Source organism: Coturnix japonica, chromosome 7 (assembly GCF_054131305.1).
Source record: "Coturnix japonica strain WE chromosome 7, WE-NBRP24, whole genome shotgun sequence".
Lineage (NCBI taxonomy): Eukaryota > Metazoa > Chordata > Aves > Galliformes > Phasianidae > Coturnix > Coturnix japonica.
Window position 1 is genome coordinate 9,377,981 of NC_140669.1, and position 12,781 is coordinate 9,390,761.

The following is a 12,781-nucleotide window of genomic DNA, read 5'->3' on the forward strand; positions in this document are numbered from 1 at the left end:
AAGCTCAGGGCAGGGTCTTGGCAGCAGGAGAGCTGGTGGAGAGCTTGGGAGAGGCATCAACAGTGGACTACAGAGGTAGAAGTGATGTGGTTTTGACCTTTGATTGTCCCCCTACCCCCCATTCCTTGCCCAGGTGCTGGATTTTGGGTGGCCTGACCTGCACACACCAGCACTGGAGAAGATCTGCAGCATTTGCAAAGCGATGGACACGTGGCTGAACGCGGCGGCTCACAACGTGGTGGTGCTGCACAACAAGGTGGGTTGGACCCTGAGGGGGAGCTGCAGGGATTGAGCAAGCTGAGAGGCATAGGAAACCTGGTGTTTTGTGGCTTGGTGTGCAGATTGGGTTGTGTGTTGTAAGATTTAGGGATGTGTGATGCTGATGGGCACTGTCACCCCTGTGATATCCTTTCTGTTGCCTGCAGGGGAATCGTGGCCGCCTGGGGGTAGTTGTGGCTGCCTACATGCACTACAGCAATATCTCAGCCAGGTGAGAGCGGTAGCACAGTCACAAAGCTTCCCTACCCACTGCTCAGCACTGCAGTTTACTGGTACCAATGCTTTCCTTCCCTTCTTTACCCCCTTGTTCCTGCAGTGCTGACCAGGCTCTGGACAGGTTTGCCATGAAGCGCTTCTATGAGGACAAGGTGGTGCCGGTGGGACAGCCCTCCCAGAAGAGGTGGGTTCTGGCACATGGCCTTGGGTTTGTCCCATGGCTGGGGTTGTGGGACCTGTCCCTGAGCCATCTCTCCTCCCTTTTAGGTACATCCACTATTTCAGCGGGCTCCTCTCTGGCAGCATCAAGATGAACAACAAGCCCCTCTTCCTGCACCACGTCATCATGCACGGCATCCCCAACTTTGAATCGAAGGGTGGTAGGTGCCCCTGAGCCTTTGCTCCTTGTTCTTCAAGAGCATTACTTTACACAATACTCTGGGAAATCTGAATGCTTTCTACTCTTTTCCCCTCTAGAATTGTTCCCTTTTCTTTAGTAGGGTGCTACCCTGCAGGGATGCGCTCTGAAGCTGCTCTACCTTAGGGCTGGGTACTGATCAGCAATAAGGCTTTTCTGATGGTGTTTTGGAGAATGCACCAGGCTGGGTTTTGGGCAGGGGGGGCAGTACTGGGTTGCCAGTGCCTGCTGGGGCACCTGGAGGAGATGCCATACTCAGAGCCCATCAGGCTCCATCTCAACTCCACATGTGCCCTGCAAGACCCACCTGGGCTCTGGGAGCTCCCACACTGCTCCCAGCCCCGTGCAGTCAGGAGCATCACTTTCTGCCCATCCCAGATGTTGCCCACTGCTGGAGGCCTCGCCAGTGCGGGCTGGCTGGGGTGGGAGTGGCTGTTTGCTTTGGCTTCGTCCCTGTTTGGATTTCTACCCCGTGATTAATCCCTGCCCCTCCACCCTGCCGGCTAACAACGCGCCTTCTCTCCCCCATTGATGTCTTCCAGGTTGTCGGCCCTTCCTGAAGATCTACCAGGCCATGCAGCCCGTCTACACATCGGGGATCTAGTAACTATCTCTGCACATTGGCAGGGTGCTCCTCCTGCCCAGCCTGGGGGAGGGCTTGCAGCTTCAAAGGGGTGGGGGGGGGGGTGGAGATATTTCAGAGCCAAATCCCCAGTGATCCCAGTGCTCAGTCCTTTTAGCCACCAAAAAGGGGGGCCCCCTGCTTCCTTGGAGGGAGGAACTGGCCGTACTGGACCGTACTGGCCTGGCCCATTCTGCTGGAGGGCTGTAGTGACTCTGAGCATCAGCAGAGGGAGCCTGGAGCTGTGCAGAGCCTGGGGCTGGGGACACCTCGTCCTCCCTTGGGGGCAGAGGCGGTTCTCCTGCCTCCGGCCAGAGACATGCTCCTCCTGCCAGGGCTGCTCCCATCCGGGTAAAACCCATCTCTGTGCTGCAGCATGACGTGAGACACTTCCCTACTAATGGTTCTCCCTCCCTATGGGATTCTTACAGGGCTGATGCCCTGCCAGCACCCCGCTGGGGGGCACTTGGGTACAGAGCAGATTGCAGGAAGGCGGCTGTGAGGAGCATCTTCCCCAGAGCCAGCAGAATAGTCTCCTTCTCCTCCTGCCCCAGAACAGTTCTCCACTTTTTAACCTCTGTGCAATTTATCCCAATACCATTTTGCTGATGCTACCAGATGGAGCTGGGTTTGTGTCCCCATTCTCAGCCCCAGGGCCCCTGGGAGCAGTCAAAGTAGCTAATTTCTCCAGCTGCCTGGATGCTCTGCTGGGACAGCATCCCATGCGGATCCCCCAGCTCCTGGCCCCACACCCAGCCTGCAGCTGGGCCCCTTTAAGGGGAACAGAGCCCATTGCCTTTGGGGTATTCCCATCCCACCCCCTGAACCAGGAACTCCCATCTCCGCCATCCGTCTATCCCCGTTAGCTGAGATTTACTGCCACCCCAGCCTCGCCTTTCAGCTTTTAATAGACTGTTTATAGGACGCCGATAATAAACTCCAGGTTTATCTTGCCTGTGAAATCCAACTCCCTTCTTCCCGCATCCCTTGTGCTTGTCCCCTAACACTGAGTGCAGACGCCACTTCTCATGGGAAGCTCCGTGGTGCACAGTGGGGCTGCAGGAAGGAAAACTGAGGCAAGGGGAGCCCTGTGCTTTGGGCTCCTGACTGGGGGGGTTGGGTGGAAGGGGCCAGTGGGGGCTCACGTCCTCACGCTGTTCTTCTCCACAGCAACGTGCAGGGGGACAGCCAGACAGGCATCTGCATCACCATCGAGCCAGGGCTGCTGCTCAAAGGCGATATCTTGGTAAGGAGTTCACCCCATCCACAAGGGGAGCTGGGAGACAGTGGTCCTTGTGCCTTAGGGGCATGCTGGCAGCCTGGGGGCTCATTGAATCCTTGCTATCCTTACAGCTCAAGTGCTACCACAAGAAGTTCCGCAGCCCAACCCGTGATGTCATTTTCCGTGTGCAGTTCCACACTTGTGCTGTGCACGACTTGGACATTGTGTTTGGCAAGGAGGACCTGGATGAGGCATTCAGAGGTAACTGCACTGCCTGATGCAGCCTCTCTCTCTCCTTTCTCCCAGTTTCCCACTCCTCTTGTGGCTCTAGTGCTGTTCTCACTGTCTGGGAACTGTTGGGGTATGCAGCCCCCACAGACAAGAATGACCACACCAAATGCCAGGCTGCAAGAGACTGGGCTTTCCTGCTGATCTAGGGAAGGGTTTGGTGGTGGGCAGATCTTACTCCATTCCTGGCCATGGTGGAGCTGAACCAGGGCCATCCTGCTCTATGCGATGATGGGTGTGGGGATGGGTGACAGCACCATCCCAAATCTGGATGTTGTTGCCCAAGGATAACACTTGAGCTGGCTGGGTGGTGTTGTACTGGAACAGGTTGCCTGGACAATTTTTGGATGCCCCATCCTTGGAGAGTTGTCCAAGGCCAGGTTAGATGGGGCCCTGGACAACCTGGTCTAGCAGCTGGCTGCCAGCCTATGGCTTGGGGGTTGGAAGTGGATGATTTTCAGGTCCCCTCCAAGCTAAGCCATTCTGTGATACAGTGGGGCAGGTGCCCTGTGCTTTGGGCAGGTGTGTTGTGCTTGTCTGTGCGCTGCTGGAAGGACAGATGGTGATATCCCTTTGCTTTGCTCTCTCCCTGCCAGATGAACGCTTCCCCGAATATGGAAAGGTGGAGTTTGTATTTTCCTATGGCCCTGAGAAGATCCAAGGTAAGGCCAGCTCAACCCCCAAGGAGGATCCACACCCCAAAAAGTACAGCCCTAGGGCAATCCCTGCCTGTAGAACCATAAAATCTTTAAGGTTGGAAAAGATCTGTAAGATCAGCCAGTTAAATTGTTCACCTACCACCACTGTTGCCTGCTAACAGTGTCATTCAGTACCACGTCTGCCCTTTTGTTGCACACCTCCAGGGACAGTGCTTCACCACCTCCCTGGGCAGCCTGTTCCAATGCTCAACCACTCTTTCTGATAAGAAATTCTTCCTGATACCCATCCTGAACCTCCTCTCACACAACTGGACCATCCATCTCTCTGTCCCAAGGCAACTCACCCATGACCCTCCTACCTTACCTCCCCTTTTTCCATCCCCTGTGCCATCTCTTGGCCCCATCCCTCATGTGCCAGCTCTGTGTTCACCCTGACCGACTGTCCTTTGTCCTCCCAGGCATGGAGCACCTGGAGAACGGTCCCAGCGTCTCAGTGGACTACAACACATCCGACCCGCTCATCCGCTGGGACTCCTACGAGAACTTCAACATCCAGCGTGAGGACAGCACCGAGGGGAGCTGGGCTGAGCCAGCGCTGCCAGGGAAGCACCTGGAGAAAGGTCAGGACCGCGGGCAGCTGGTAGGGCTATGAGATGTCACCATGCCTTGGGGAATGATGACGTTGCTTTTATGGGGAGCAAGGCCGGGATCCCTCCTCTACAGCCCAATTCCCTGCTTTGCTATGTCTGGCTACAGCAGGCTGCCATGGCGGCTGTAGGGCTGGGGCTGCCGGTGTCTGAGGTGGCAGCGCAAGGGGGTCCTTGTTTATGGTTGTTCTCGCCTTATTTGGTCAGAGAATTGCACACCAACGTTTCTGGCACACCAGACGCAAGCAAATGGCAGTGGAGGGGCGGGGGGGGGGTGGAGGTTGGCGCAGGGAGGGGGGACACGGGACCAGCACCGGGGTGGGATCAACTGCCGCGCTGCTGCTTTGCCACTGCCACTCCCTGACGCCCAGCGAAGGCTCCTGGAGGAGGCAGCAGCCTGGAGGTCAGGATCGGCCACGAACTGGTGGGTTCCCCCTCTTGCTTTGGCTCTGTCTGGGGTCCGTGCTGGGTGCAAAGAAGCTTCTTGGCTGCGGGGTGACCCCATGGTGGATAGCAGGGGATCCACTGCGGGTGGTGCTGTCCTGGTGCTTGCCGCCTGTCTGCTTATCCTCATGGATGTGGGGAAAACTGAGGTGCAGCAAGATCCCTGGTTGACCGAGCAGATGTTCATGTTTGGCTTTGTGGCCCAGCTGGGCTGCTCCACAACCCGCTCTGTTGGCTTTATCCATGTCCTCGCCTGGCCTGGGCTGCCCCATGGTTATTAGTGAGAGCAGGGGACACTGGAACCCCCCCCATTCCCATCCCACTGCATGTCGTTTGTCCCCACGTAGTGGCTTGTGGCTCCACCTGCCCTTCTGCCTCCTCCTCGAAGCTTTGTGGTTGTTCTGGTTCTGTAATGAGTTCCCACCCCATACTTACAGCAGCTGAGAAAGCTGAGGGAGGGGATGGCTGTTACTGGGATTCAGGTCTCCCTTGTTCATGGTGGATGAAGGATGTTTTGTCCTTCCTGGTGGGGCCAGGTTGGTTCCAGGGAGCAGCTGGAGCACTGTGGGTCTTGCAGCTTGCTGGAGAGCTGCTGCAGAGAGGTACTACACACTGGCATTGTGGATGGGGAGTGATTATTATCTGGTTTGGTTTGGTTTGGCTGAGATTGTTATCAGCGGAGAGCAGAGTGCTGGGGCTGGCACAGAAATGGTAGGGATTATCCCTAGGACCTGGATGTGTGGCTGTGGTAGTACAAAGCAAGGGGGCCGAGGGTTCTGCCATGCTGGGGCAGCGTGAAATTGTGCCGAAGTGCCATGCATGTCCCTGACCCAGCAGGTCCCATAACTGCTGAACCTGATATCCATCCCTGCCTCCCTCTGTACAAGCCCTGTCTCTGCTGCTGGAATGGGGACAGCTGCGGCCAGGCAAAGCCCAGCATCTGCAGGGGGCTTGCTAAATCCCCACCTGAGTAATGCTGCTAGCTCGGCCGTGCTCATGTGTCTGTGCTTTGCTCCCACCATGCCCATGGCTAGGATGGCACAGTGGGATGTGAGTGGACATGCTTATGGGGGGTGCCAGCAACCTGCTTCAGCCCTGGATGCAAAACCTCCTGGGTGATGCTGGTGCCCTCCTGTCTCCCCAACCCATGCAGGGAGCAGCTTGGGCATCAGTCCTGCACTTTCCCTTGGTCACAGAGTCCCTGGATTGGGTCGGTGCCCCAGGTTTGTCCCTGCCATAGGGTCAGGGCTGTGGGTTTGTCTGCATGAGGTGGTGGCATCTTGCTGGGCTGCTGCCTTGGGCCCACTTGGACAGCTGGGGCGCACGGAGCAGCAGGCGAGCTGGGCTGTGTGAAGGCAGGGAAGGCAGATGGGGCAGGCTGGGGCTGTTAAAGCCATCGGCAGAGCATTGAGGCTCTCCCCCCTGCGCCTGGCTCTGTCCCCTGGCCGGGCTCGGCAGGGAGGGAGCCGCTGGCTCTGCTCTCGCTTTCGCCAGCTGACTAAAGCCGAAGGAATCTGCTTCCCCCTCCCCATCCCGCCCATCTCTGCTGCTCCGCACTCCGGCCGCAGCGAGGTAAGGGCTCAGCGGGTGGGTGTTGGAGGGCACGGAGAGCTGGGGCTGGATCCAGGGGGAGCTTCTCTTTTCTTCTGGTTATTCCCCCATGGGATAATGGCAAAGCATCCATGGGTTGGCTGGATGGTCGAGCTGGAGCGGGGGGGTCACAGCAGGATGCAGGCAGGGTGCTCAGTGGGCAGTAGCAGCTCAGCCCCTTCTCTGTCCTCTTTAAATGGTCCTTAAACTGTTGGAGTATGTCAGGGGGGTCCTTCGTGTGTCCAGAGTTGTGGAACGTGGAGTGAAAAATGGAAAGGTGGAAAAGCAAGCAAAAAAGTTGTGCAAGGATGCATGGTGCACACCAGTGTTTGAGGAAACCAGGCTCTGAGTTGGGTGGAAATGATGGTTATTCGTGGAGGTTTGGGAAATGCGAGGGGAGGTCAGGTTTGGCCGATGGGGCCATTGGAAGGGTTTCTGTGCCTTTTTGAGCTGGGCACTTGTTTAAGAAGGAGAAACTCGCATCTCCAGCCAGATCTTTGGGTCTGCCTCCTTTAAAGCATCACGTGTAGCCCAAAAAGGCCACCCCCCTCCTCCCATACGGAATGTGTCACAGCTTTCTGGGGACAGGTGTGACGTGACGCCAGAGCCGGGCAGGGATGGGGGGTGGGCTTTTGAGCTGGAGGGTCCCTGGGCTGGGGGTCTCCTTGCTGCGGTGTGAAGGGAGCAGGCTGTTTGTCCGGCTCTTTTTGGGGGGGAATCTGTCCATCTGTCTGGAACGCCGAGGAAATGGTTAACGTGGCGCTGCTCTGGCTGCCTCTGGAGGAAGTACTTAATATTCATAACCAGGAGCTGTCTGTCCGGCTGTCCTCCCTGCCCTCCCTCCGTGGCGGCTCGCCCCTCGCTGGGTTAAACAGGGCTGGGGCTCTGGCAGCCCCCGAACGCCTCCCCGCTGCCTCTGTGTGGTCTGGGCAGAGGGGAGGGAACCGGCACCTCCTCGCCTCCAGCCTCTTCTATCCTTCCCTCCTCCATCCTGCCCTCGCTCCCTGCTGCTGCGCCAGGTCTGAGTCCCACGGTCCCCCCCCTACTGCGCTCGGGGTGCCCCTAAATTGGCCCCGGGGACACAGCGTTACGGTGGGGAATAGCTCCGGGAGAGGGAAAGCAAAGCCAAAGGGACAGACGCCAGCCCAAAGCCAGCGCCGGCCATCAGCTCCTGTCCTGGACGGTCGTACGGAGCCGGCTGCAGGCGCCGCTCGAGCTGCCACCTCGCCAGGTCTCCTGGAAGGAGCGAAGGAAAGGGATTTTGCTGCCCACTCCTTCTCTTCATTCAGGATTTTTTCTTCTCTGTGCCCTTTGGTAAGTCCCGCGTTTGCTTTTCTTCGAGCTGGATGGGCTGGGAGAGGGGAGGGCTTGGGGTGCGGGGGATGAAATTCATGGCCATAGTGACCCCTCGCTCAGGGGCTGGGGTTACTCCTTGCCATTGTATCGGCACATTAATTAGATCAGAGCTGGGGAGAGGTGAGCTCTTCCCTGTTTTACTTCATCCTGAGTTGTCCTACCTGGTGGGGCGGTGGCAGCAGATGGGATGCTGCTGGGGACTGGGTTGGGGGAGATGTGACAGTAGCTCAGCCTTGTCCTCAGCACGAGTGCAGGATTTATGTGGGAGCGTGGTGCTCTGTGGGGCACAGATATGAGATAGGGTTCTAGGATCTGGGACGTGTGTTCTTTACCACCCACTGGGCTGAGCTGCTCTCCTGATGTTACTTGCTGTGGGCTGGGTTTTCTCCCAGTCTGAGCGAGGGGGGCTGCAGGAGGAGGACCCCCAGACTCTCCCCCAGCCAGCCCTGTGCTACAGCAGGAGCTGAGCGTGGGCAGATAACAGCCCTCTGGGCTGGAGCTGTGCTGACCTTCAGGATGAAGGCTGACCTTGTTGGGAGCTGTGGCCACTTGCAAATGGGGACTTGGATTCCTGCCGCTTTGGGTATGGCAGTGTTGGCTGAGGCAGCCTGTACCCTCCTCTCTTGTTTTTTGTGGGAGTTAACTTCTCACCGCAGCATGGTCCAGGAGTGGTATGGAGAGGAGGCAGCGAGCAGCAGATTTTCACCTCTTGTCATCAAAGCCCAGGGGAGCCGTGGGGTTGAGGACAGGGTGTGCAGTCAGGTGTGGGGCAGGGCGCATGGCCTTCCTCACTTGCCTCTCCAGAGCCACTCTTGGGATGTCAACAAACTGCTGTGTTCTCATCAGGCTGTAGGGTGCAAGGCAGGTGGGACAGGCACTCATGGTGAGACGTGCCCCTTGAAGGCCCTGCTTTCGAGATGTTTCGCCCAGCAGTGGGGTGGTTCCCAGCCTACAGACTAATTAAAGCCTTTCCCATCTATTTTTTTTCCCTTGGAACCACGTGCTTCCATTTATATTTATTTATTCCCTTTTCCTCTCTATTCCCTTGCCCTATTTATCCCAGCCCCCTTTGGCTCTTGCCCTGTTTCTTGGGACTGGCTAGCACCCGTCACTGCCATCAGACAAGGGCTGGGCGATGTCTCAGCCTCTCTGGCATTGACGCTGCCACTGGCCACGCCACTTTTTCCTTTCTTCCTCCCCTGGAAGGGATTCCCTCCCTCTTTCCCCCTTTCCCTGCTGTGAGTCAAATGCTGCCAGTTCGTGGCTGTGTGGAGGAGCACAAAAATCCTCATCCCTCTGCACTGTGTGCCCAGAGAGGACCCTACTGTCCCTGCTGCATCACCCCACCTTTGAGACTGGGAGGATATTTGGGGCTCAGCTGCCTTCCTGGGTTGGCAACAGAGATCTGCAAGTGGAAAACTGATGCTGAGAGGGGGCTCTTCCTGGGGTTGAAGCAGGCTGGCTCGGTAGGTTGTGTGCTGGGCGTTGTGTATGGTGGGGAGGGGTCGTGGCATGGGGTGAGTGCGTCCCCGTGGGCAGATGGGGATTGGCTGATGCGGCCCCGTGCCCCAGCTCAGGACTGGCTTTCGGAAGTGTTTTGCTCGCAGATAGGAGTGCTCTGATTTCACACTATCACATTAGGGCTGTCTTCCGCTCCTGACTCAGCCGCTTGGCCCCTGGCCAGCGAAGAGTCATTTTTTCCTCCAAAAGAAAGTGTTTAATGCTGCTCGCAGCCCCTTCCAGGAAACCTTGTCGGGGAGCTGGAAAAACAAGAGTCTGCAGCCCAGCCGGTGCTATGCGTGCTGCTGCGGGGGACAGGCATGGTGAAAGGGGCTGTCCTCAGTGCCACGACAGTGACCAGGGTCTCGCTGTGTCCCTAAGGGGCTGGCTGACCCATTGTGAAGTGGTGGGATCTGGGGGGCTTGGGGCAGGGCATGAGACCACTGGTGACATTGCTGTAGTTTGGTTTTGAGTTGTGCGATGTCTTGTGCCTCCCCAGGGAGAAGCTGCTGCGCGTTTGGGGTTGGGGAGAAATGCTGCTTGTGTGGGAGCTTTGGGGCAGTGTCCAGATGCTGGAAAAGGCCTGGAGCAGATCCACCCGCCCTGAAAGAGGGAAGGGAAAGAACTGAAAGGGTGGGAGCCTTGCTGTAGCCAGGAAAGAAAATGTCAAGGATGGGTGGCTGGGCTGGATCCATGCGTGGTCTGTGAGGAGAGTGGGAGGAAGGAGCAGGTGGGAGGGGGCGGGAGGGTCTTGGGTCCATTTGTATCCCATGTCTGACTGCGTGCATCTCCTCTTCACCTGGCCTCCTGCAGTGTGTGTGTGCATGCATTGCCCCCACAGTCCCTGTTTGCTCTCCAGTGTCCCAGTACGTCCCTTTGGGTGCAGCAGTTAAGCGACATCCAATGGTATCAGCAGCCCCAGCCCTCCCCACCGGTGGGGCCGGGAGGAGAACAGCCACGGACTTTGCACGGAGCCGGGGGGCTGTTTGCTGGACGTCGGCGGAGCATGCAGTGCTTGTGGGGCAGGGAAGGACGGCACGGAGCCATGGGGGCGCGGGGAGGGGGCCTGGCACCAGCGTCTGTGTGTGGCGGCGCCCACGGGACCGCACCAGGTGCGGAGGAGACGGCCATGCTGGTAGTTAAGCACTCCGGCGGCACGGAAGAGATCGAAACCACCGGCTAATGGGACCCATTAGCTACGTGCAGAGAGCCAGCCATTGATCTGGGGTCTCGTGTTCGTTTCTCCCCTTGCAGAGGTTGGGCACACTCAAGGGCCCCTGGACGGGAGCCTCTACGCTAAAGTGAAGAAGAAAGACTCCCTGCACGGCAGCATCGGCGCTGTCAACGCCGCCCGCCTCCCCCTCTCGGCAGCCCCCAACCACGTGGAACACACACTGTCGGTAAGCAGCGACTCAGGCAACTCCACCGCCTCCACCAAGACCGACCGGACGGATGAGCCGGGGGCTCCCGGGGCACCCAGTGGCCACACGGTGCTGAGCCCCGAGGAGAAGCAGGAGCTGGACCGTCTCCTTGTTGGCTTTGGCTTGGAGAGCACGGCGCCCATGCACAACCACGCACCGGGCCCTGCACCTGCCCGCTTGCCCTCTGGGCCAGGCCGCCACGTGGTGCCGGCCCAGGTGCACGTCAATGGTGCTGGCACACCGCTGCTGGCTGAGCGGGAGACGGACATCTTGGATGATGAACTGCCCAACCAGGATGGGCACAGTGTGGGCAGCCTGGGCACGCTCTCGTCCTTGGACGGCACCACCACTGCCAGCGAGGCTGGCTTCCATGAGGCGCCACGGGTGGGCAGCCTCTCCTCGTTGCCCAATGGCCCAGCTAGCTACAACGGGGCTGAGAAGATGCTGAAGGAAGGGCTTTATGAGGCTGAGCCTCTCTCCAACGGTGCGTACCCCTACAGCAACCAGAATACCCTGATGGGCCACCACCTCCGTGACCCGCTGGCTCACTTACGGCCCTCAGCATCCACACAGGAGCACCTGGCTGGATACCCACAGCGGCAGCCAGCTTCAGCTTCACCGGCCTGGCTCCAGCCTCCGGTGCCACAGCCATACCTGTATGGTTATGACCTACCGAGTGCCCACCGCTCACAGTCCTTCCCAGCCGTGGGGACGGCCAAGTATGAAGTGAACCCAGCGTTACCACAGGCTCCGGCTCGCAGCACCAGCAGCCGGGAGGCCGTGCAGCGGGGCCTTAATTCCTGGCAGCAGCAGGGTGGCAGCCGACCACCATCCCAGCTGCATGATGGAGGTTTGGAAAGCCACAGCCCCAGCCTGTCCAGCTGCAGCCCCCAGCCCAGCCCGCTGCAGCCCATGCCCCCACATAGCCACAGCATGCCCGAGTTCCCTCGGGCTCCATCGCGCCGGGAGATCGAGCAGTCCATTGAAGCACTTGATGTCCTCATGCTGGACCTTGCACCCTCCGTCCATAAGTCGCAGAGTGTCCCTTCCGCAGCCGCCCGCCAGGACAAGCCGGCTGCCATGCTCTCCTCGCTGTCGGCACAGCCACTCAGTGGTCATTATGCTCAGCCGGCCCCACAAGTGGTCCAGCCCAGGTCCTTCGGTACCTCTGTGGGCACTGATCCCTTGGCTAAAGCCTACTCTCCTGGTCCGCTGGTTCCTGCGGCTCGAAGTACTGCAGAGCCAGACTACACCGTGCATGAGTACCGGGAAACCTATACTCCCTATAGCTACCAGCCAGTGCCAGAGCCTCGGAGCTATAGCAGTGCACCAGCGAGCATCCTCCCGCTCAGCGCCTCGTACAGCCCTGCAGGGTCTCAGCAGCTTCTCGTCTCCTCCCCGCCGTCCCCCACTGCGCCAGCACAAAGCCAGCTGCCCCACAAGGGTCTGGAGAGCTATGAAGACCTGTCAAGATCGGGAGAAGAGCCTTTGAATCTGGAAGGGCTGGTGGCCCACAGGGTGGCAGGTAGGATGCTTTGATTCCTTGGGGGGACAGGGAAGGGGACGTGTGTCCCAAGCAGCTGCAGCTCATAGGGGTGGTGTGGGGATGAGTCTGGTAGCATGGGGGTTTTGAGGACACAGAGGGTCCCTCACAGCCCCTGAGAAAGAGCTGCTGCAGCACTGTTGCCTTCACTCCTGCTGCTCAAGCAAGCAGTTGTTTCATTGCAGAGCGACATTTAGGAAAGTTTGGGGATGTGTCCAGGCTTGGGGCCAGCTTGTGATGCTGGGGCTTGGCAGCTCCGTCCGTTCCAGCTCTGTGCTCAGTCCAGAAACTCGCCTGGTATTGAAGGGAGGGGGAAGAGGGCTTGGCTGGAAAAATCCAACAGCGACAACCCACCCAGCATTGGGGCTGAGTCACTGCTGCCCCAGGGTGGGGGGCAGCACTGTGTAGGGTAGGACAGGGGCATTGGTGACAGTTTGCATCCATCTGAGCCCCATCTTGAGAGTTCAAGACCAACAGAGGTATTCAGGGAGCCAGGGCTTTAAACAGATCCAAGGGTATGGAGATGAACAAACTGCGCTGTACAACTGGGCTGAACTTTTTAACAAGATCCCCCCA

The 12,781-nt window shown here is 58.5% G+C and overlaps 1 protein-coding gene across 33 annotated transcripts in view; it reads left to right on the forward strand.

Moving 5' to 3' along the window:
* Positions 1-12,781, forward strand: part of TNS1 (tensin 1) — a 48,684-nt gene that overhangs the window by 18,218 nt on the left and 17,685 nt on the right. For 22 of the 33 annotated variants that reach the window (XM_085553172.1, XM_085553173.1, XM_085553175.1 and 19 more), the window contains 10 exons: positions 134-256; positions 426-490; positions 596-679; positions 763-875; positions 1,456-1,516; positions 2,706-2,781; positions 2,889-3,018; positions 3,642-3,707; positions 4,163-4,324; positions 10,496-12,187. In XM_085553172.1, coding sequence (XP_085409298.1) covers positions 134-256; positions 426-490; positions 596-679; positions 763-875; positions 1,456-1,516; positions 2,706-2,781; positions 2,889-3,018; positions 3,642-3,707; positions 4,163-4,324; positions 10,496-12,187 — 2,572 coding nt within the window. Of the gene's footprint in view, positions 1-133; positions 257-425; positions 491-595; positions 680-762; positions 876-1,455; positions 1,517-2,705; positions 2,782-2,888; positions 3,019-3,641; positions 3,708-4,162; positions 4,325-6,264; positions 6,368-7,180; positions 7,700-8,517; positions 9,208-10,495; positions 12,188-12,781 lie in introns of those variants that run through there. The other 11 variants (XM_085553187.1, XM_085553189.1, XM_085553192.1 and 8 more) reach the window with 5 other exon arrangements.